Genomic DNA, 21,802 nt, shown 5'->3' with positions numbered 1-21,802 from the left:
TTGGCAGAAGCGAGGCTTTGGCAGTCTTTGGCTAGATGCCAAGGCTGTGTGGACCCTGAGTGCTGCTTCTTTGTTGGTTGGTTGGTTGTTTCCCAGCTGCCACGGTGAGGGAGTTGGCCCTGCCTTCTGGGGGAAATGAGCCCAAAGAGAAAATGAGTTGCTCCAGTCCATAACCAGGAATAGCTCTGGACAGAGCTGCATCCACTTTGGATACTATATACCAGGTCTTTTTTCTTTTTAAGATTATTTTATTTTATATGAGTACACTGTTACTGTCTTCAGACACACCAGAAGAGGACATCGGATCCCGTTATAGATGGTCATGAGCCACCATGTGGTTACTGGGAATTGAACTCAGGACCTCTGGAAGAGCAGTTGGTGCTCTTAACCTCTGAGCCATCTCTCCAGCACAAAAGATCTTCCTAGTGATTTGCAGGGTTGGGAGAAGTCTCAAACAGTCTTAACTTTATTACTCAGAGGTAGCTGGCTGGTACAAAAGCGACTCCTAAAACACAAGGCCCTCCCTTTAACAGGTCCTACATCTCATCCCCTGTATGTGTTGTTTTCTCTCCTTGCCTTCAACGTGCTAGAGTGTCAGTGGTCTCATATTTTTCCCTCCAGGCCCCTGGAGACAAGGGTCAACCCTAATCCTCTGACGTTCAAGCTAGAAACTGCAACCAGAACCTTTCCTCCAGTTTCAGCCCATATTCAACTGTTAGGTTTTGCTTTTGGTTTTCCGAAACAGTGCGAGCTTCAGACTTGAGTGACCTTGAACGTCTAATCCTTCTCCCTCCCTGCACTTCTTGTGTATCACACAGACATGTCACCATCCTTTGTAGATGTTGGGAACCGAACCTAGGGTTTCAAACATTCAAGGCAAACACTACCAACCGAGCATATCCCCAGCCCCTACTCAAATGTCTAATCTACCTCTTACATGCACCACATCCTGAAACCTTCCAGATTTCAGAAGAAGAATACATCTCATTGTTCAGGTGGCATATACCTTTGTTACCCTAGACTCTTCTCTCACACATGGTACCAGCAACCTATCAGCAAATACCACAGGAATCGCCTTCAGAATAATGCCCTTCCCCCACCTCCTGTCTCTATTTCCCCATCTGAACCATATTCAGCTTTTAAAATAATTATTCAATGAGCTTGCCCTTGCATTCACCCCTCTTTTCTATGCCCTAACCAGCCAATGCAGTTCCATTAAAAACAAAGATTAAGTGTTGGAGTTTTTGCGCTCACCCCTCTTTTCTATGCCCTAACCAGCCAATGCAGTTTCATTAAAAACAAAGATTAAGTGTTGGAGTTTTTGCGCTCACCCCTCTTTTCTATGCCCTAACCAGCCAATGCAGTTTCATTAAAAACAAAGATTAAGTGTTGGAGCTGTCTGTAGCCATGGCTCAGTGGTAGAGCTACTGCCTAAGCATGTTCAAGGCCCTGGGTTCCGTCGTCAGCATCATAGAGGAAAGAAAGAAAGAAAAGTAGGATAGAGGAAGAAAGCAAAGATCGGATGGGGTCTGTCTGCACTCAGAACAAGCCAGTGTCTCCTTCATTCCATTCTTCCCTGGTACCCTAATGCGCAAGGCTCATCCTTCATATTGGAGGAGCTGTCATGCCGACTGCTGGGCCCCATCACAGGCTTTATGTGCACAGTCAAGGATGGAAAGTGCCACGCTGTCAGGAACAGAGCTTTATGCTTATAGTCCCAGCTACTTAGGAGTCTGAGGCAAGAACCCTTGTGTCACCACAACACAGGGCCTTGTCTCCAAAAGGAAAGAGGAGGGAGGGGCCTAAGAGTAAGAGAAGGCATCTGCTCCATCTAGGCCTGCCTCCAAGATGTGTCCAACCAGCACTCTCCTGCCTCAGGACTTGGCACAGACTTCTCGTGCCTGGATCACGTTGTCCTAGAGATCCACATACATCTCCTCCCTCCAGTTCCTTCAGACTTCTTTAAACTCTGTCCTCTGCTCTTTCCTGTCACCCTCATGAACTCGTCCCCTCTGTGCTCACACCCACGCCCAACTTCTGGCTTCACTGTTCCCTGTAGCACACATATAAGCCGGGGAGTCTTGGGATGGGGGAAGATGACAATTTCTGTGTTTGGGATTGTCTCCAACACCTAGAATCTCCCTGGCACAGAGTGCATGTGCAGTAGATGTTTATTAAAACAGTGAATGAGACAGTACAGAGGATTCTCTATGGTTGCCATGGGATATGCACCTTTCTGTCATCTTTACTTTCTAATAAATGTATTTTCACCCCACCCACTCTAATTTTTTACTAGAATTATACTCGAGGTTTTCTGCATGTTTACCATGCACTATAACTCTGGGCTACAACTCCTCTGCCTCTGTTTCCAAATAAAGACAGACCACCCAGTTCCTGTTTTCTCTTGAGATTGGATATATACATGTAGAAGAATCAGGCAGATTGGGCAGAACTGCCCTTTCTATGCCAAGCCAAGAGGCCACATCGGGTCCTTCCTCCAGAATGTCACAGCCTAAAGCTAAGGTTGTCCCTCTGAAATTGGAAGGGTGAGCCCCGTGTGCACTGTTTTCCTGGTGCTCTCAGCTCTAAGATCATAAGTCATCTGGACCGTGCTGGCCACACGTTTTCCTTTTTGCAACCTGGCTTTGAAGTCAGTGGGATCCAGGGCTGGGCGACTCAGGGTGCAGGCTGCAGGAAGGGAACCTGGGACTTGTCTTTCATCTCAGCATTGGTGCTGGCAGAGCTCTTCCTGAGCCATCAAGCCCTGAAGCTTGATGCACTTGTTCTCACTCTGCCCGGGAGCAACACACGTCCAAGGCCAGGAACTAGGAAGGGGTCACTGGTAACGCTGGGCCTCTGGGGCTCATACCTCTACCTCTGCTTCGCCCTGGCTTTCATGGCTCCCATCTCACATCATAAAGAGAGGTTAGAAAGAAAAACAAATCAACCATTCAAAGATCTCCACTGACTTCATTTTGAATTCTTGGTCTATCGTCCCATAAAATATAGTGGGTGTTCCAACAGACCAGGCAGAGAAAGTGTGTTGTGTAGATAGAGAACTGAAGAAAGCAGAGACAAGAGTCAAAAGGCGGATTGTCATTTCAAAAGCACTTTTCTTGTAGAGACAGAAATAGAGTACAATGGGTAAATCACAGCGTCTCAACCCAAGCCCCTCCAGCTTCCTTTCTGTGAAAGGAAGAATGTGGATGGAACTTCATCACCAGCCTCCACTAGCCTGGGGTGGGACACATGGTTGTTTGCTCTCTGCTCCTCTGAAGATAAAATCAGCAGCCCTGTTTCAGCTTTGTGACGTGGGCTTTAGCATAAATAACTCCATCAAAGCTGTTTGTGTGTGGGTTTGGGAGTGTGCACATGTGCATAACCAAATGATACAGATCTGTACAAGTCTGTGTGTCCAGGCCCCGAGGATAACTTCTGTCATCGTCAGGAGCACCACCCACCTCCTCTGAGACAACTGTCCTTTATTGGCCTGGGACTTATGAATTAGGGTAGACTAGCTGACCTGCTGGTAATTTTCCCAAGGAAGTTTCCTGACATCACAAACACACACACTACACACCACTATACTTTTTATGGGTTCTAGGAACAAAGTCCATGTTTTTGTGCTTGCAAAGTACACAGTTTGCAGACTGAGCCATCCTTCCAGCTCTTTGGGGTTCTGGCTTTTCTTCTGTGCCCAGTCAAAAAGAATGGCCTTCTATGATATTTACAAAACATAAGAAACAATCTCAGACTAAGGATATAGCCCCGTTAGACACTTGCCTGGTATAGATTCCAGCACCATGAAAAACTAAATAAATAGTAAACCGTTTTGGTTGTAAGTGGATTTTTTTAGGACCCTCTTCCATTATTAAAGCCTAGTATGCAGTCACCAAATCCTTTCACTGTCAAGTCAGTGGTCTCTAAAGACCCCCTAAAACTCCTACTTCCTATACCTGTGTCTCCTCCATCTGATTTATCCACCACCCCTGCATCCCACAGTTCTTTTAATTGACACTTCTAGGAGATCTGGTGGTCCCACCTGTATAGACTGCCAGAGGTGAGGGGCATCCACCACGCAAAAGCCTTGCACTCGATAAGGTCATGATGCCTGTTAAGATCATAAGAATGCAAAGCAAAACCAAAGCAGGGAGTCCATGGCAGAACATTAAAAAGGGCCAAAGGAAGGAGAGACCCAGAAGCCAGCCTTCTGGGTAGCTTCCCGTTTCTCACAGACCCAGTGATGACATGGAAGTATGAGGTTGCTCTGTATAAGTGTACCCTACGACAGTGGAGGCCTGATGGTCCCTGCCAGTGGAGATTCAGGCCCAGGGTCTCACGGTATAACACTGTGGATGTATATAAGCTGTCTATACTCTGCAGGGTTAGTCCAACAACACACAGATACACACATGCAAGAGAGCTTGACCATCAAGAAGAGGAGTGAGCGGGAGGTAAAAATCAGGGTCAACTTCAGGAGGTTGACAGAGTGGTGCCTTCCTGGGGCCCCGAATTCCCCCATCTTCATGCACTTCTGCACCGAGGTGTTCTGAGAGTATTGCATGAGGTACTCACCCCATGGTGGATCAGCCCCAGTTAGCTCCAGCCACATGCTGGCTAGCACCAAAACATGCTAACATTGTTAGAGCTGGGGGTGTAGCCCTGGGCATTACACATGCTAAGCACATACTGTTTCACTGAGCTACACTTTGTGCATGGGAAGTCATTAGCTCACTATAGTGCCACATCAATGTTAAAAAGTCATGCCCCTTTTCTGAGGACCTGAATGTCTCCCCAAATCCTGTGCCTACTCTCACTGAAGACCTTCACAGTTTTGTCCTGGGTGTGTTCTTATGCAGAGGACTGGATCCATCCATTCTTTTTCTAAGTTAAAGGTTCCAACACTTACTGTACCCCATTCCACCTCCTGTCCCCCAAGTGATCAAGTGTACTGTTCATTCTGTCAGGTAGGCTCTTCTTGAAGATTTGTTTTTGCAGCAAGTACCAAGGTTCCTAGGCTCCTCTATGACAAGAGACTACAAAGAAAAGGGGGACTCAGAGAATGGAATGTTGGCATATCTGAGCTATCAGGTCAGTGTCCTGCCTGCGAGGCACAAAGGCAAGCTACAACTGCCATCACCACATCTGGATTAGTCTCAGCAATTTTGGGCCTCCCAACCTCAGTCAAGACCCAAATAGGAAGATTACAGACCACGGGCAAGGATGAGCCAGAAAGTACCTGCTGGTTTTCTGGGCAGTCCCAGAAAGTGATTAAATGGCCCAGCCTTGAGGACCTCAGCTGAAAATCCCAAGAGGGTGTGTGTTTGTTGATCAGGAGCTAAACAATGTCAACATTTGCATCCTCCAAGGACCAACACTGCCACCAGGTGGTTGAAGTCTATCCTTGCCTTCAGAGCTATTTCTGTCCTGTGTAGGCCACTCTGCCTGTAAATCTGCCCCGGACAAATCAATTGAAACACGAGACATTTCTTATGGGTTGATGCCACCAAAAGAAGTCAAGAACTGCCTCAAGACCGCACGCCCTGAGGACAGTCTCTCAAAATGATTCATGAATATAGGATGACCAGCAGAGGCAGTTTGACAGTTCTGACTTCTAGGATTCTGACTCTGGACAAGCAGACGAGAGGTCTGCTTTTTAATGTTCAAGACATATCGTTCACATGGTCAACTGGATATATGAAATTCATTTAGTTAATAAGTAGATTTCATTTTATGAGGGAATCATTTTATTTAACTTTTAAAATATGATAATGTAGGGCACATGAACTCCAAGGTTAAAAAGAAACTGAAGGAAAAGTCCCCAGCAGACGGCAGATAAGTACAGTGAGAAGAAACAAAAAAACGTGTAGCTCAAGATTTATACAGTAGGTGCTAGAGATGTGGCTCAGTGGTTAAGAGCACTGCCTGGTCTTCCAGAGGTCCTGAGTTCGATTCCCGGCAACCACATGGTGGCTCTTATTACATTAGCCTTCTGTAATAAGATCTGTTGTGCTCTTCTGGTGTGCAGGTGCACATGCAGGTAGAACACTCATATATATATATATGTGTGTGTGTGTGTGTCCTTTTTTATTTTTTGAAGATGTGTGCAGAAGTTGCAAGTGCCTTGAGAAGGACCCAGGTGAGCAACAGAACACTGAGGGAAAGCATCAGGCTTTGGGCTGGAAACCATGGAGAAGTGGCGCACCATAGGCTTTTTCTAGACGAAGGCATGGTGCAACCACCCTGCATCTAGAGATTGTGGCAGAACTTCTAAGCCGATCAGTGAAAGGATTGAAGCAAACCTTTGTAAACAGGAATAACAAACAGCAACAGCTAAGCAGGGCCAACTGTTGAGGATGCTGAGACGGAAGGATCACGTGAACCTGGAGGCTGAAAGCCAGCCTGTGCTTCATGGCCAGACTCAAATATCAAAGGAACAAGAAAACCCAGGAGTGACCAGATATGGCATCTCACACCTAACATGTGAGGGGCCGAAACGGAAGCAGAAAGATCTCTGTGAGGTCAGCCTGATCTACATATCAAGTTCCAGGTCAGCCAGAGACACAGGAAGTTCCTGCCTCAAAACAGCAGCAGCAACAGCAAAGAAAGAGTGGATATAATGGGGAAAGAAGAAATAAAAGTAATAAGGAAGAAAATGTAATATAGGATTAAGGAACATATTCTAACTCTATCCTAGCAATAACTGTGAGCTAAATAATTTTCCCCATCGAAGTAGACTACATAGCAGATACAAGAAGATAGAAACTTTGGAAAAGAAAACACAAGACACAGAATGTGGGACACACACACAGACACACAGAGGGGGGAGGAGGAGAGAGGGAGGGAGGGAGGGAAGGAAGGAGAACTTCCAGAAAAAAGAACACAGAGGTTGAGTTAAAAGCTGCAAATTTTCTGCTATCAATGAAAGACTTCAAAAATCATGAACTCACACAGAGTTCAAGCAGGTGAAACGCATTGGAAACCATCAGTTCCAGCATCTGAGGTATAGTATCTAACGGCGTTGTTGTAAGACTGGGGAAGACAGACTTCCAACCCAGGAATGGGGATTGGCTGTCGACCTTAGGAATATAGTTCTATCTTATATACAATTCATCTCTACAGAACAGCCATGAGACATATTTTCAGTGTTTCATCAGCGGGCGAATATAAACAAATGTTAGTGACGGGAAATGCCTGCCATTACTGTGGGGCTAAGAAATACAAGATACAGGCAAAATCCTGGGCAACCAGAACATAAAAGGTCAGAGGCAACTTCCCAGAGCCCTTTCACTATTTGAGGAATTCTAATCTACCTTTAATAGTTATGGAAGGTCAGCCACGTTTAATTGAGAATGTATATCTTCCAATCTAGCAGAGGGGGAATGATGGAAAGAGGAAGAAACAGATGTTGAAGAAACAAAAAACAGCAGGAAAAGTAAATTGTGTGCACACAGGCACAGGCACACACACAAACACACACATAGGCACAGGCACACACACAAACACATAGACACACTAAATATATGTAAAAACCAATTAAAACTTGCATGTTGTGGAAGAGGAAACAAAACGGTGGTGGTGTGCCTGGCAAAAGGACACATAACTTTATTGATGCTTAACAATAGATCCACAGCACAGCACGGTAACTATGGATAACAAACAATATCGGCGTTTGGAAATGGTCGCTAGTAGATATTTTCTTGTTGCTGTGATCAATGCCTATAAGAAAAAAAAAAAAAACTTAAAGAAAGAAAGGTTTGGTTTTGGCTCATAGACTGAGGGCAAGGTCCGTCACAGCAGGGAAGGCCTAGCAGCAGGAGTGTGAAACAGCACCTCACATTGTGTCTGCAGTCGGAGAGAGAGGTCAGTGCTAGCAAGAAGCTCGCTTTCTTCTTTCCAACAAAGACCCTCTAGTCTTTGTTGGAAGGGAATCAAAGAGAAATCCTGAAATGTCAATGTGAGACTGTGCAGATATCAGCAATTAGAGAGAAAACAAGGTGGTTTTGAGGGCGACGGGGAGGACTGGGTAGAAAAGTACAGAAAATTTCTCTAATGCAAAAAGTTAATGGCTTTACAATGGACACCGAGTCAAAATGAATACATGTTTACTGGACATACCACTAGGGGGCGCCAGTGTACCATTTGTGGTAAACCAGGTTCCAAAGCTTTTTTTTCCCCCTGAGGACCAGTAAACTCCATAGAAATCTGAGGATAACTGTTTCTTCGGCCAAGGCTACCTTCGGCCCCTGAGGGAAGCTACCCTGAAGACCAGATCTCTACCTGCCTGTTTATCAGAAGTGTGGTTTTTCTGTTCTGTCAACAAAGTAACCAAGGTGGGAACTAAAGTAAGAAAACTGGAAAGCCAGGCTCTCCAGCCTAATTCTGTAGAACCATCAGCGGTTCAGGAATCCATAAAGGAAAGCCAAAGAAGGGTAATCTGAGAGCAGGATAAAACCTCAACGTTCTCCAGTGACCTAACTTCAGCAGCGTTCAAGGGACCTCCTAAGGGTGATCCTGTTAGCTAAAACAAACGAACAACAAAAAAAAAAAAAAAAAAAAAAAAAAAAAAAAACCACCCTGAGTCCATCAACATATGGGAAGGGTTTAATTTGACCCAGGATTTCAAAGTTTTCTTTACATAGCTGCTTAGCCTCCTGGTGCTGAGTCTGAGTACAGTGCCAAGGAGCTTGGCCAGTTCATAGTGGTTAGGGAAAAAGAAAGGGCAGGAACCTAAAACCCCGTCAAGGGCACAATTCCAGTGACCTAAGTACCTTCCACCAGACCCTATCTCTCAAAGTCTCTGTCACTTCCCAATGTGCCACTGGCTGGCAGCCGAGCTTTTATACCTGGCCTTGGGGGACATTCAAACCCCAGTTTTAACTGTTCTCAAGGAACCTTAGCTTAAGTTCGAGAGCAGAGAACACTTTACACTAGCTGGATGGGGACAGGAAAGGTGGTTCTCTGATGAGACACTAGAACAATTATTTATTGTCTACAGAGGGAAAACTAAAACTGGGCCTCAACCCGTTGGCTCGGAGGAAAGCACCTTCGAGTAGACTAAAGATGTAAGTGTAAGAGAAAAACACACGAAGTTTCCCGATGCTTTGGCCATACATGAGACTTCATTTACCCCAGGACCAGGGACTCCCTACAGTCCCTTAATTCTCTATAGAAATTTTCGGAGTTTCAACTTGATTAGATAGGTTCCCCTCCTTCCCTGCTCTTTCCATTCGTGGTCTGCCTTCTTTCTTCAACAACCATTTTGTTCCCTATCTGTAGATTGATCCACTCAGCTACAAATCAGAAATATCTTTAAAGGGATAGGTAAGCGAACATGTATTTGTTTTCCCTTAACATTTCCTAAGTAACACACCCTACAGCCACCCACCTGGTGTTCACACCATGTGAGGTGTGGCAAGCCATCTAAAAGGGACCGAGCCTTGTGGGAGATCCATGAAGACACTGTGTCGTCAGTTTCTTTTCTGTTGCTGTGGGAAGCCACCCTTGAGCTCCCAGTTCTCCTCCGCATCCCCCTGGCCGTCAACGCATCTGTGCACCACCACACCTGCTTTCAAATGTTTCTAGGAGCCAGGTACTTATTGACTGAGTGCTATTCTTCGGTGGGTACCCATGTACAGGTGTGGTGTGGATTCCTTTCTATGCACTCGCATGTGTGTGGGTGCATCTGTAAGGGAGGTTCCCATACACATATGTTTATGAGTGTATGCACAGACCTAAAATTGATGGTGGGCCTCTTTCTCTATTGGTCCCCACTTATTTACTGAGGCAGAGCCTCTCTCTGAAGCCACAGATCACCAGTTACGGCTACTCCAACCAGCCAGCTTGCCCTGGGGATCCCCGTCTCCGCCTCCTGACGGCTGGGTTACAGGGAAACCACCAAGCCTTTCGTGTATTTTCATGGGCTCTGGGGATCCAAACTCCAGATCTCTTGCTTACAGAGCAAACATTTTATCCACTAAGCAATTTCATCAGTTTCTGTTCAGTGTTTTCAATATCTATCAATATATACTTATTTTGTAGTTTGAGATGCTAGTAAATGTATAAGTAATTTCCTCCATGACATTAAAATACCTTGGCATTGACAAGTTATGTATAATATTAAAATACTTTTGCATGCTTGAAGTAGACCTGTATGCAAAGAACATGTCTAACTTCTGTTGTGTTGTAAACGTTGATAATTATTTGCAAATTTCACATTTTCACGCATGGAGCTAAAAAGAGCATGGAGCTAAAAAGAGCTGGTGTGTTAACTAGTTCCAGAATTAGGATGATGTTAGTGTTGAAATTTTCCTACTTTTTTTCCTGTGTACAGGAGCCATTTCTATACCATTAAAATGTTTTGTTTCACTTTTAAGAGTTTGCAGGTGGCTTGGCCGTCAGTCCACAGCCGTATTATGCTAAATGCTTTATGGATTCTTGCTTAATGATCTTAACAGTTTGTACTTCTGTTGATTTGCTGTTCATAGTGTGCATTTCCTCAGAAAATGTACCATTTGTAGGTTTTTTTCCCTAATAGAAGCCGTATGGGTTTGAATTTGTTATTATTTTATTTTATTCTATGTTTGGGGATACTTGATCTGCATATATGTCTGTGTAATTCACATTCCTGGTTCCCACAAAAGCATTTTTTGATGAATTTTAAAACAAATTAATGAACTTATTTGTCATTTTAGTTGTGAATAGTTATTTTACTTTATTTTTTTTTTAAACAAGATCTCATAGCCAGGCCGTTAATCTCAGCACTGAGAGGCAGAAGTACATTGTGAGTTCTAAGACAGTCAAAGCTATATAGTGAGACCCTGTCTTGGTTAAAAAACAAACAAAAAACAAAAACAAAAACTCACTCTCTAGCAAAGGCTAGCCTAGAGATCTCTGGCTCAGCCTCCAAATACCACCCCACTGAACTACAGTATTTTTCTTACATATTTAACGTAGTTTTAGCTGGGGAATCACAAAAACACATAATTGTGGTCCAGCTACTGAGGAGATTGAAACAGAAGGATCTCTGTTTGGGTAACATGGTAAAAAGTCTGTGTCAAGAGAAAAAGAAAAATATTTATACATATAAAATCTATGTATGTATACAAATATATGCTTTCCCTCTTTTCTCACACCATTTTTCAATTAAGTTATTTACTTTACCTGATCGAAGCTTCTCCTCCTTCTCCCCCGGTTCTCCTTTTCTCCTCCCCTCCCTGCATCCATTCCCCCCTTACCCTTCTCAGAAAAGGGGAACCTCACATGATATCAACCAGCCTTCGCATGTCAAGCTACCGTGAGACTAGGTGCCATGAGGGGAAGGGATCCGAAGGGAGGCAATGATCAGAGGCGGCCCCTGTTCCCACCTCAGCAGCCCCACAAGAGGACTCAGCTGCACAACTGTTACATGTCTCACGCCAGTCTTGACATCTTCTTCCTCTTTATAATATTTCATAGACTTTTTTGTCTGTTGTTCATATGTTTATTCAGAGCAAGTTGTTGGATGTTATTTATTTCATTTTCAGTGTTCTTTAAATATCTTTCTTTCTACTTGTATCTTCCCCCTAAGGGCTTCTTACCAACATTTCACCTTCACGTCTCGGGCCCATACTTCACTAACATAGAGCATTACACTATGGAGGGGACCACCTGCTTTCTTATCTAGAGGGACTGGGGGCAGCCCAGCCCGATGGGTTCCTGAGATGATCTGCAGGGGAAGCTGTAAAAAAACAGAAAACCCTTCTCCAGACTCTGAACTACAAAAACTGACTCAGCCAGGGCTCCTGCCACACAGCACTACTCAGACCGGGTGCTCCGTCCTGCAGCCTGACTAAAAGGGGGCCTGAGGGGAGATGAGGGGCCAGTAAGTAGCTTTGAGCCAGACACACCACACATTTATTTTTAAATAATAAATAAATGGCAAAGAAAATACAGGAAAGAAAACATTCATGAATCCAAGTCACTAAAGTGCTTTCAAACATAAAGTCAAAAGACCAAGAAGTTGGGTCTGACCTTCAGACAGTCTCCAGATGTTTAACAATTGCTTAAACATAGCTCCAGGTGATTTCGGAGGAGAGGCATGGGGCTTTCTTTGCTGTTTAGACATTGAATATTCAAGGCCTATCAAGTGACTGAAAAGACAAAAACACCACCTACCACAAAGACAGGGATGTCGGGACGCAGTTCAAGGAAGGGTAATATAGCATTCATTCATTCATTCATTCGTTCATTCGTTCATTCACTCATTCATCTGTTTAGAGGCTTCTCCTAGGAATGTATGACAATTATATTCATACCTGTAACCCAGCACTAGAGAGGCTGAGGCAGGAGATCATGAAACTGAGGCTAAACCAAACCAAAAATTCTAACTTAGAGGGAGGTCAGACCAGCCTTCTTAATGATTCAACCACCTCTCCCTCTCCCTCTCTCTCTCTCTCTCTCTCTCTCTCTCTCTCTCTCTCTCTCTCTCTCTCTCATGTTCTTGAACATCATTAGCTCTCTCATGTCCACCCCTGAGTGCTGGGATTGCAGCAAAGGAAAAACAAGATTTTAGACCAAACTGACCAGCTTGAGAGGTTGGATGAATGTTCTCCACTCTAGAATTCAGTGGAACTTTCCCTAAGCACTGTGGTGTTGCCTTTTATCCAGATATTTCAGGAAGAAAATCAAACTGAGGGTGTTTGTCTCGGACCTGTCTCCTGAAAAGTACTTGTGAGAAATGTGCATATTTCCAGTTTTGGGGGGGGCGCAATCTGTCAGTCTCATGAGGTTCCCACCTGTGGGGGCTGGAGAACCTGCAGCCCTGGGGCATGGGGACATCCCTGAGTGCTGGACCCTGGGGGCATTTTCTTAGCCTCCTGCCTGGAAGAGCTGGACAGATCAATGGCCACATCTTCCAAGCAGTTCTCAGGGTTCCGGATTGCTTTGTCTGGGCCCCTCTCAGCTCTGTCCTGATCCTTACTAGCACCTTTTTTGAGATGGTCAAACTCCCAGAGTCCTGCCAACTTGTCTTCACTTTGTGATTTCCTCACCCCTGTAGACTTTTTATGCATCCCTGGAAAACAGAAAGAAAAAAACAACAATAAACACCTTGTTTTGCTTTGAGACAGGGTCTTTCTATGTAGTCCTGGATCTATGTACACCGGGTTCACCTCAAATGCACAGTGATCTGCCTGCCTTGCGATTATTATGACAGATCAAAGGCATGTGCCACCACATCAGACTCAAAAATATCTTTATTTTTTTATTGGATATTTTATGTATTTAATTTTAAATGTTTTCCCCTTTCCTCCCTCTCCCATTCTCCCCTCCGCCTGCTTCTATAAAGATGCTCCCATTCCCACCCACCCACTCCCACCCATTGTCTGGTATTTCTCTACACTGGGGAAACAACCCTTCACAGGACCAAGTGGCTTCTCCTCCTATTGATACCAGACAATGCCATTCTCTGCTACATATGTGACTGGAGCCATGGGCCCCTCCATGTGTAGTCTTTGGATGGTAGTTTAGTCCCTGGGAGTTCTGGGGGATCCGGTTGGTTGATATTGTTGTTCTTCCTGTGGGGTTGCAAAACCCTTCAGCTCCTTCAGTCCTTTCTCTAAGGCCTCCATTGGGGTCCCTGTGCTCAATCCAATGCTTAGCTGCAAGCATCCTCATCTGTAAGAACATTCCATCCTTATCACTTTTCTTCCAGTCTGTCTAAAATTGTCTTTCTCTGTACTCCTCAGGGGCCTAGAGGAGAGTAACCAGGCAGCCAACCCCCAGCATCAGCGCTTGAAAAGTTCTATTTGTCAGTTGTCACTCCTGCAAAATGCTTTATTGGGTGATACTATGGTGTCACATTTATTTAGATGACAGAATGATTCTTGTTCAGCACTTGCTTGTGATGACTGAGGTCCCACGGATGCCTGTGTGATCTCAGAGGTCTGGGCTTGGCTTTCTACCCACCCCCACGTCTCTCTAATCTCTTTAGTCCTTAGGCAAGGTCCAGGCTGTATTAACCATGTGGTATCCAGTTCTCAGCCCAGCGCATGGCAGAAAAACTGTTTGTTGAACTTTCCCAGCCTAAAATCCTACTATGACCCACCTAACTAATTTACTAGTAGTAATTATCTTGTGACCTACGCTTGCAAACTCTGAACCCAAACAGTACGGTAAAGGCCCAGAAAGCACTTGACCTCTTCCACAGAAGCACTCTCTGGAACGTATTAGTAAAATCAGGATCAAGACTTGACCTACTGCTTCTGCAGTGCGGACAGAATGCAATGATTTAGACTCTCCCTGCTCTGCATGGCGCTATTAACCCCACTCTCTAAGTATAGCTTCCACACTGTAGTAATAGCCACCACTTTGATAATATGTATCAAACGCAATGCAAGTCTATCCGTCCACTTACACGTTTTGAATACATGTTTACCAGTGTGAATAATCTAAAGGGATTGTCCCACGCAGTGCCTCCACGGCTTCAACAGAAAATTAAGGCTCATAATTAAAGAACAATTAGAGTCCAGACCGGGCCTAAACCTGAGCCCTCTGTGTCCTTCATACCCGTGGTGAGTGAGAACGCGGCTCACCTCTCTGGCCTTGCTCTCAGCCACCCTTACCCAGAAGCCAGGGCGCGCAGGAGCCCCGCAGGCTCTCTGCAGAGTTGAGCACGGAGTCAGGCAGTGGGATGCAGTGACGCACCATGGCCCCGTAGAGTCCGTACTGGGCCATCACACTGCTGCCTCCCCACCGCTTCTCTCGCTTACGCCACTTGGCCCTCCGGTTCTGGAACCAGACCTGGTTAGAGGTGGAGGGGAGCCGGAGGGGCGCAAGGACAAGCACTATGAAAAGGAGTGCCCAGAGAAGTGTTTGGGGTCCTAGACTCTGGGTTTACTAAGGGACCATCCCCCACCCCTTGGCGGCGGGCCAGTGGGGCAGCGGCCCTCCAAACCCACAAGGACTCAGCATTATAGATATGAGGTTAAAGCCAAGCCCTTTGAAGTTTTTTAAGGAGGTCAAAAGCAAAAACAAAGAATGAAACAGACCCTTTCCTGCCCTGTGTGAAGGGGCTGCTTACAGTGTTTCCTGGTTTTTCTGTCTAGAAAGTTCACAAATCTTAAGATTAATTGATTGCGGCTATTTCTCTTAAAGGAAAATACTTTAATTTAAACAATAACACAGTGTATCCTGAAGCTTAGAGCAGTAAGTCACTGGCAACTTTTCCAAAGAGTGTATCTACCAGTGCAAAAAACCTTTCCTGGTGGATACCCATATGACACAGAGAAAACACAGTGTGACTCCGGCTACATATGGTGATGTCTTTAAGAAATGAAGATGGACAATAAACATTTTAACTAATATATCTTTATGTGGTTTCTAGTGTAACATCCAATTGTGTGATTTTTTTTAAAGTATCGTTTTCATAGTGACATCTTTATTAGATTTGTGTGCGTAAGTGTAGAGTTGGTGTGCCTCAGCACACATATGTCAGAGAATAATTTGCAAAAATTAGTGTTCTCTTACCAAGTGGGTACCAGAGATTCAACTTAGTGTTGGTGCCAAGGCCTCCTTGATGTCTCACAATTGTGTCATATCTGAGAGTAGGTTAAAGATGATGGGGGGAAAAAGGCAGCCTTTGAGTGCCTTTAACTGGGTCACTCTTGGTTCTAAAATGAAGAGGACCACACTGAGCTGTTCTGTGTGGCTGTGGGTTGCTCGCTGTGTGAATGGCAGGTTCTGTGCAGGATCTTTGGGAAAGGAAAGACACTAGACGCCTACCTGTATTCGGTCTTCTGGAAGCTCGGTTTTTGCAGCCAGCATTTCCCGAGCATACACATCAGGATAGTGGGCCTCCCCAAATGCCTTCTCCAGTTCTTCTAGTTGGTGGGCAGTAAAAACTGTCCTGTAAAGGGCCAGAAACACATATGAAATATCCCAGAGAGATAAAACCCATTTACAAATGCACAAAATCATGTCTTAAAGTTTTACAGATTTCCCTGTAGCCTCCTGAGAATTGCAGGTCATCTTTGAAAATGATACGTGTGGTTGTTACTGCCCACCAGTAGTAGACAGCTGGCCCTTCCATATACTCTCAGATGCTGTTCTCAGAGACAATAGGAACTTGTCCATCAGAGGAAACACAGACAGAGAAGACAGCCTGGCCCCATACCTATGCCTCCGCTTCTTCCTCTTGCCCAAGGTAAGGGGCATCTTCGGGTCACTCTTTTCTTCAGATGGACTGTCCCCATCTGTTGGCACAAGAAGATGACTCCCTGAAAATGTGAACTTTTTGCTATATTTTTGGCATTTTAATGGAAAGGTTAACAGTGTGTTTATTAAGAACAAACTTAGTAGCATGCTGGAGCTAGACCTAGGTCCCCTACACATTTGTAGCAGGCATGCAGTTTGATCTTCATGTGGGTCCCTTAACAATTGGAGCAAGGAGAGAGTCTCTGACTCTGTTGCCTGCCATTGGATCCCTTTTCTTAACTGGACTGCCTGGTTTGGCCTCAGTGTGAGAGGATACTCTTAATGTCTCATGGTAGATTGGTACCCAAGGTGGGCTTCCCTTTCCCTGAGAAGGAGAGTGGGTAATGAGAGGAAGGATTTATAAAGGTGAGATTGGGAAGAAGCTGTGATCAGGATGTAAAGTGAAAAAAATTAATTAATAATTGAAGAAAAAAACTTTACAACCATATAAAAGCCCTGTTGGCTGGAAAAAGAATATACTTGGTGATATGCACAGCCAAAGACATCAATTCTCACATTCCAGATACTGTGTTCTTTTAATTTACTCTTCATAAATAAAAAGGCATGGTAGCTGGTATTGTTGCCCTGCTAGGTCACACAGATCAAGTTGCCCTCATGAAGCTTGGATCCAAATTTCATATTCTGTAAAGCCAATGCTGCTCGGCTTCTAACGGTCTTTTCTAATTAGAGGTCTATAGATTTATGTTAAGGCGATACAATATTGGACAGGAGAGAGATAGGCAGGGAAAGGTCAAGGAGTGGAAATGGAGGCAGGAGGCAGAGAGGAGATTGGAGAGGATTCAAGATGGCTCTGGAAAAGGAGGATCTAATTCCAGGTGGACTTAATTGGCAATAGGTAGATATGAATATTTTTAAGGGATTCTATAGGTCTTTTTATCTCTTATAGAAGGGCAGTTTGTATCTTTGTCCATTGGATGTAATCTTATTGTGTAGAGGGTTTGGGGATTGAGAATTATTTTTAATGAGTAAAGATAAAAGTAACAAAATAATGCCAGTTTTGTTTCTACACCAATGCTACCACCATAAAATGGCACATTTGGATTATAACATCCTAGGCTGTGCTTTGGAGTGTCCGGAGCCAGTGGACACTTGGGGTGAAGAAGGCGTGAGAAACGGAGACAGAGATTTGTGGCAGATATAAAACATTGCGTCTGGAAGACTTAATAGCCCCCAAAGTAAAATAGTTTTATATTGGTTCATGGAAATGATCTAGTATTTAAATTAATCTCAACCGTTTTCTTTTTACTTTTAAAGTGACAGAATTTCTCACCAGTCACACAATGCTGTTTCTTCAGGAAATGCCCTCGCAGAATAAATTTTACTTGCATTTTATCTTTATTTTTATTAATATTCGGAGAAGAAAGAAGCCACCTTTTGGGGTTTGATCTCATCCTACAGAGAGGCACTTGGTTCTCTGCTGAGAACCCTAAGACCTTGACCAGACCTTTGTGCTCAACAAGCCCCAGCCACTACACTACACTAGCCTGTTCTGCTGGTCAGTTTCACTGGGTTCCTGGTTTTGTTTGTTTGGGGTTTTTTGCATAATTCTCTCCCCTCGAGCTCTCAGCTCTCGTCCCCAGGCTTTTGGTTTTCTGCCCGGTAGAAAGGATGCCTTGGCTTCCATCTCTTTCCCCACAGTACGCTAAGATTCCCTTCTCCCCGAGAAAAGTACGTGGTCTCCGAACCGAATGTGAGCCTACCTAACTCCATCAGAGTGGATGGCTTCTCTCACCTGGGTATTGGGTAGACAGTGATAGAGAAAGAGGGGCTTGAGACCCAGAACTTCATTCTCAGCACCGGGAGAGGCCAAGAGTTCAGCTTACCACTCAGCGCTCTCAAGCTACCAGTAAGTTCTGTGAACTCTGCCTTAGGGACAAGAGACAGACACCAGTCCTCCCGATTATTCGCCACCCAAAACCTGGTACTAAGTACTGAGAGAAAGGGACCCGCGGGTCTGGTGTCAAGATCCATCAGAAAGAACCCTTGGTGGCCGTCCCCACCTGAGGGAATAGGACTTGGGAAGAGAGGCTGCGGTTTGGAAACCTGCAGGGGTCTGTCGGGACTGAGATCTCTCTGGGATCAAAGAGCGACCAAACGTTACCAAGGTGCTTCTGGACCTTTTGAGGACTGGAGGCGGGGAGCATTCCTAAATTACCCGACGTGGAGATGCTCTCGCTGAGCTGCTGGCTGCCGAGCACAGGCGGCGGGCGGACGGGGCTCTGGGCGACAGCGTGCTCGGGTCCTGCAGGCGGCAGAAGCCGCAGATCCGCAAGGAGCAGGCAGCGCGCGCGAGCGGCGGCCGCGGAAGGGGGCTGCGCCCCGAAGCCGCAGAGGAGGCCCAGGCCTAGCGGTAGAGCCCCGCGAGCAGGGCAGGAGCCGCAGAGTCCCGGCCCGGCTGTCTCCGCTGGAGCGTCACAGTTGGATTTTAGCCCAGGCTCCGCCGGAGTCGGCAGGTTTGCATCCAATCCCAGCAGGTCATTGATGGCGAAGCTTCGAAGGCGAGAGCCGGTGGGAGGACAGCCTGGCGCCAGGGCTCTCCTGGAGCGCCCGTCCGAAAGCTCGTCCCGTCCCGTCATGCTTTTTAGCCCTCTAAGCCAGGAGCGAGGAGCCGAGTCCTTTCTGGCCACCTGTGCGGAGGATGCTAGCTCAGGCGACCCCTTTTATGCCGGAGAAGCTGTCTGTGAGACCTAGACGGCCTTGAAGGCGCCAATCAGCAGGGAGCAGACGCAGTCAAGCTCCCGCCAGCGAGGTTCAGATGCCATCAGCTTCCCTCCCCTGAGTTGTTGGCGGTCTTTTCTCTCTCCAGCTGTCCCTTACTCGCCCACCCCCATTCTCTGGGATGAGAGGAAAAGTGAGCTGCAAGGGTTGTGTTGAATCCCCCCCTCCTATGAAACCCACAAGATCCACATCCTTAATGGGTCTCTCACCCCCAATCCCACTCCCAACCCAAACCACACCTGCCAGTCTCTTTGTATTTAATTCACCGCCGGCCACTCTCCATCCACCCAAAAGTCCCTCACGAGATATTTAAGGGCTAGGCAATAGACTGTAATACATTTCCAAATTCTCTTGGTGCTGCGAAGGGGCAGGAGAAAGGAGAGGCAGATGTGGACGAGGAGGACTACAACCTTGGATAGGTTTAACAGAAATATACACAGCCCAGTGAAAAATTAATTTCATATAAGCAGTGGATTTTTTTTAGTACAACGTTTTTAGTACAACGTTGTACCATATTTGATTTGGCGATCCTAAATGAGGTTGGGGATGGGAAATAAACAGGACCATCTATTGGGACTACTCACTGAGACTAACAAATTACTGCTCGGATTTACGATTAGTCAAAGACAACCTGATTGGCACGTAGGAATTCCGTATTTGTTGAAATTTGGGTAGGTGGGGGCTGGAGAGATGGCTCGATGGTTAAGAGCACTGAGTGCTCTTGCAGGGGACCCACATGTCTCAGTCTCCAGCCCAGGTGCCCACCCTCTCTTGGGGCCCTGTTCTCTCCGGCTTCTCAAAATCGCCTGGCTTCCAAACCACCGAGCGTTAGGGAACTAGGGAGATATGGCTGGGTTTCCTCTACCTGGAACCGGGTCAGAGCCCAGCACAGTGAATTTCCCGTGCTGTCTTCCGCTGTTTGGGGGCACCACCACTAAACCAGAGGATTAAACAAGGGGCCCTAAGAAAGACAATAACAAGAGGCTTCGCATTAACTTTCCATTATTAAAAGAAGACCCAAATCTCCCCTCCAAGCTGTTCTCCTGGATTAGCAAACCAGTAACTTTCATTCAGGATAATTGTCCTTTCCGTTGCTCGCTAGAGGGGTGGATGGGTGTGGAGAAATCCTTTCAGCTCTGCCAGGAATGTTGCTCAAAATTCGCTTCTAGATTTAGGGGAAGATGTCAGAGACTTGCCAATTAGCAGCTGTGAGCTTTCATAAACCCAAATTCAGGCTTGCAGCTAAGAAAGATATTCAGGAGTGCCATCTTCTGTAGTCTGTAGCCCAAGTAGGTGACTCAACCAGGGTCACCTTTTCTCAAATAGAAAAGGCTGCAGAGAGACCTTGCCACACGACTGCAGCCAAGGTCCAGATCTTAGCTCTGCCCCCTTCTAGAGTCTGCCTCAGGAGGTAGAAGGTCACCCAGATGACAGACTCCCCACACCCCAAATAGTTGCTAGAGATACAAAGTAACCAAGAGGTTGGGGATTAGAGTAACAGCCTACTTTATCCACTGCAGACAGCCCAGAACAGATGTTTCCAACTCCGAGGGAAGAGCTTACCAAATAAACCCATTTTGTTGATGAGAAGTTACTCAAACAAATCAATGTGTCTCATGGAACAAGGAAATAGAAATGGGGAAAGTAAGGCAGAGCCTGACTGAGGAAGGAGCTGGGCTATGGCTGTGAGGGTTTTAGGGGTCTTGCTATTTCTGAACAGGGGCACCCCACTACTGCCTGCTGCCAACTGGCAGGATGGTGGGGGTCTACAGAGACGCTGGTAGGAGGGCGGGATCTTTGGGTCCTTCGAGATGCCTCAGAAGTAAAGGTACTTGCCTCTAAGTCTGACTACCAAAGAAGACCTGAACCCACATAGTGGAAGGAGGAAACTTACTCCCATCCTGTTCCGTAAGCAAACACGCTGGCATGCACAAGCCCCTGCATGGGGACTGATTGGCTGTCACGGTCCTCTTCTTACTAAGGAACGCTGTGCCACTGTACCCCCACTGCTGTCACAGTCCAATACTGGCACCAACGGATGGAGACCCAGGAGCAAGAGATGGGGACAGTGTGTCACTCAGTGTTCTTGAGCACTTGTCGTAGTTTAGGAGACAGGGGCCCTAGAGATGGATCTGCTACTGAACCCTTCCCGCTGTGTGTCCTTCCCACCCTCAGGCAGATAAAGATAGGCTGGGAAGTTTGTACCTACCTTGGTGCTTTGGCAGCCTGGTGTGGACCCCTCTTGGCCTCTCTCACCATGGGCAGATCTGCTGCCTCTGCCACTCCCCCTTGGGGACCTTAAATCCAGTAAGGAGTCCAGATCTGTCTTCCTCATCCAGGATTATCTGGGATTTAACTAATCAAAGTTTCCCCTCTCATTGTTTTCAGGGAAGGTTTCCAGACCCTCTCTCTTGCCAGCTACAAATATGACAAGCCACTGCTTCTCCAGTTTGCCCGGCTCAGGTGAGCTGCAGCCTTTCCCAGAAGCAGGCTGGGGCTTTCCTAACTAGGTCTGGTCTGGACACACAGCTCTTCGTCTTTCAGAACCGCTGCTGGCCTGGCCTCAGATAGAACAGAAGTGTGTGCTCACATTTGCCTCTCTGCCCCTTGTTAAATGTTGTCAGAGCCCTGTGTTTTGGCTCACGCCTGTAAGTCCCATACCTGGGATACTGAGACAGGAAAACCACCGTTCATTGGAAGCCAACAGGTCACCTGTGCTACAGAGTAAAAACCTATCTCAAAACAAATATGAAAGATGGAGAAAAGCTGTTTTTCCTGTCCCTACCCTTTCCTTGGTCAGTCTGCCTGCCCTGCTCCTGCCTCCTGCCCC

At 46.1% G+C, this 21,802-nt stretch overlaps 1 protein-coding gene across 1 annotated transcript; it reads right to left on the bottom strand.

Annotated features, from left to right (window-relative positions):
* Window positions 1-12,761: 12,761 nt before the first annotated feature.
* Window positions 12,762-18,830, bottom strand: VSX1 (visual system homeobox 1; the record flags this gene model as incomplete). The annotated part of the gene is made up of 5 exons (XM_080925583.1): window positions 12,762-13,054; window positions 14,604-14,781; window positions 15,763-15,886; window positions 16,154-16,232; window positions 18,410-18,830. 5 exons carry the CDS (start codon window positions 18,828-18,830, stop codon window positions 12,762-12,764), a joined length of 1,095 nt encoding a protein of 364 aa, XP_080781709.1.
* Window positions 18,831-21,802: the final 2,972 nt, after the last annotated feature.

Source organism: Micromys minutus (assembly GCF_963924665.1).
Source record: "Micromys minutus genome assembly, chromosome: 11".
In the NCBI taxonomy this organism is placed as follows: Eukaryota; Metazoa; Chordata; class Mammalia; order Rodentia; family Muridae; genus Micromys; species Micromys minutus.
This window is presented reverse-complemented; position numbering and strand designations above follow the sequence as displayed.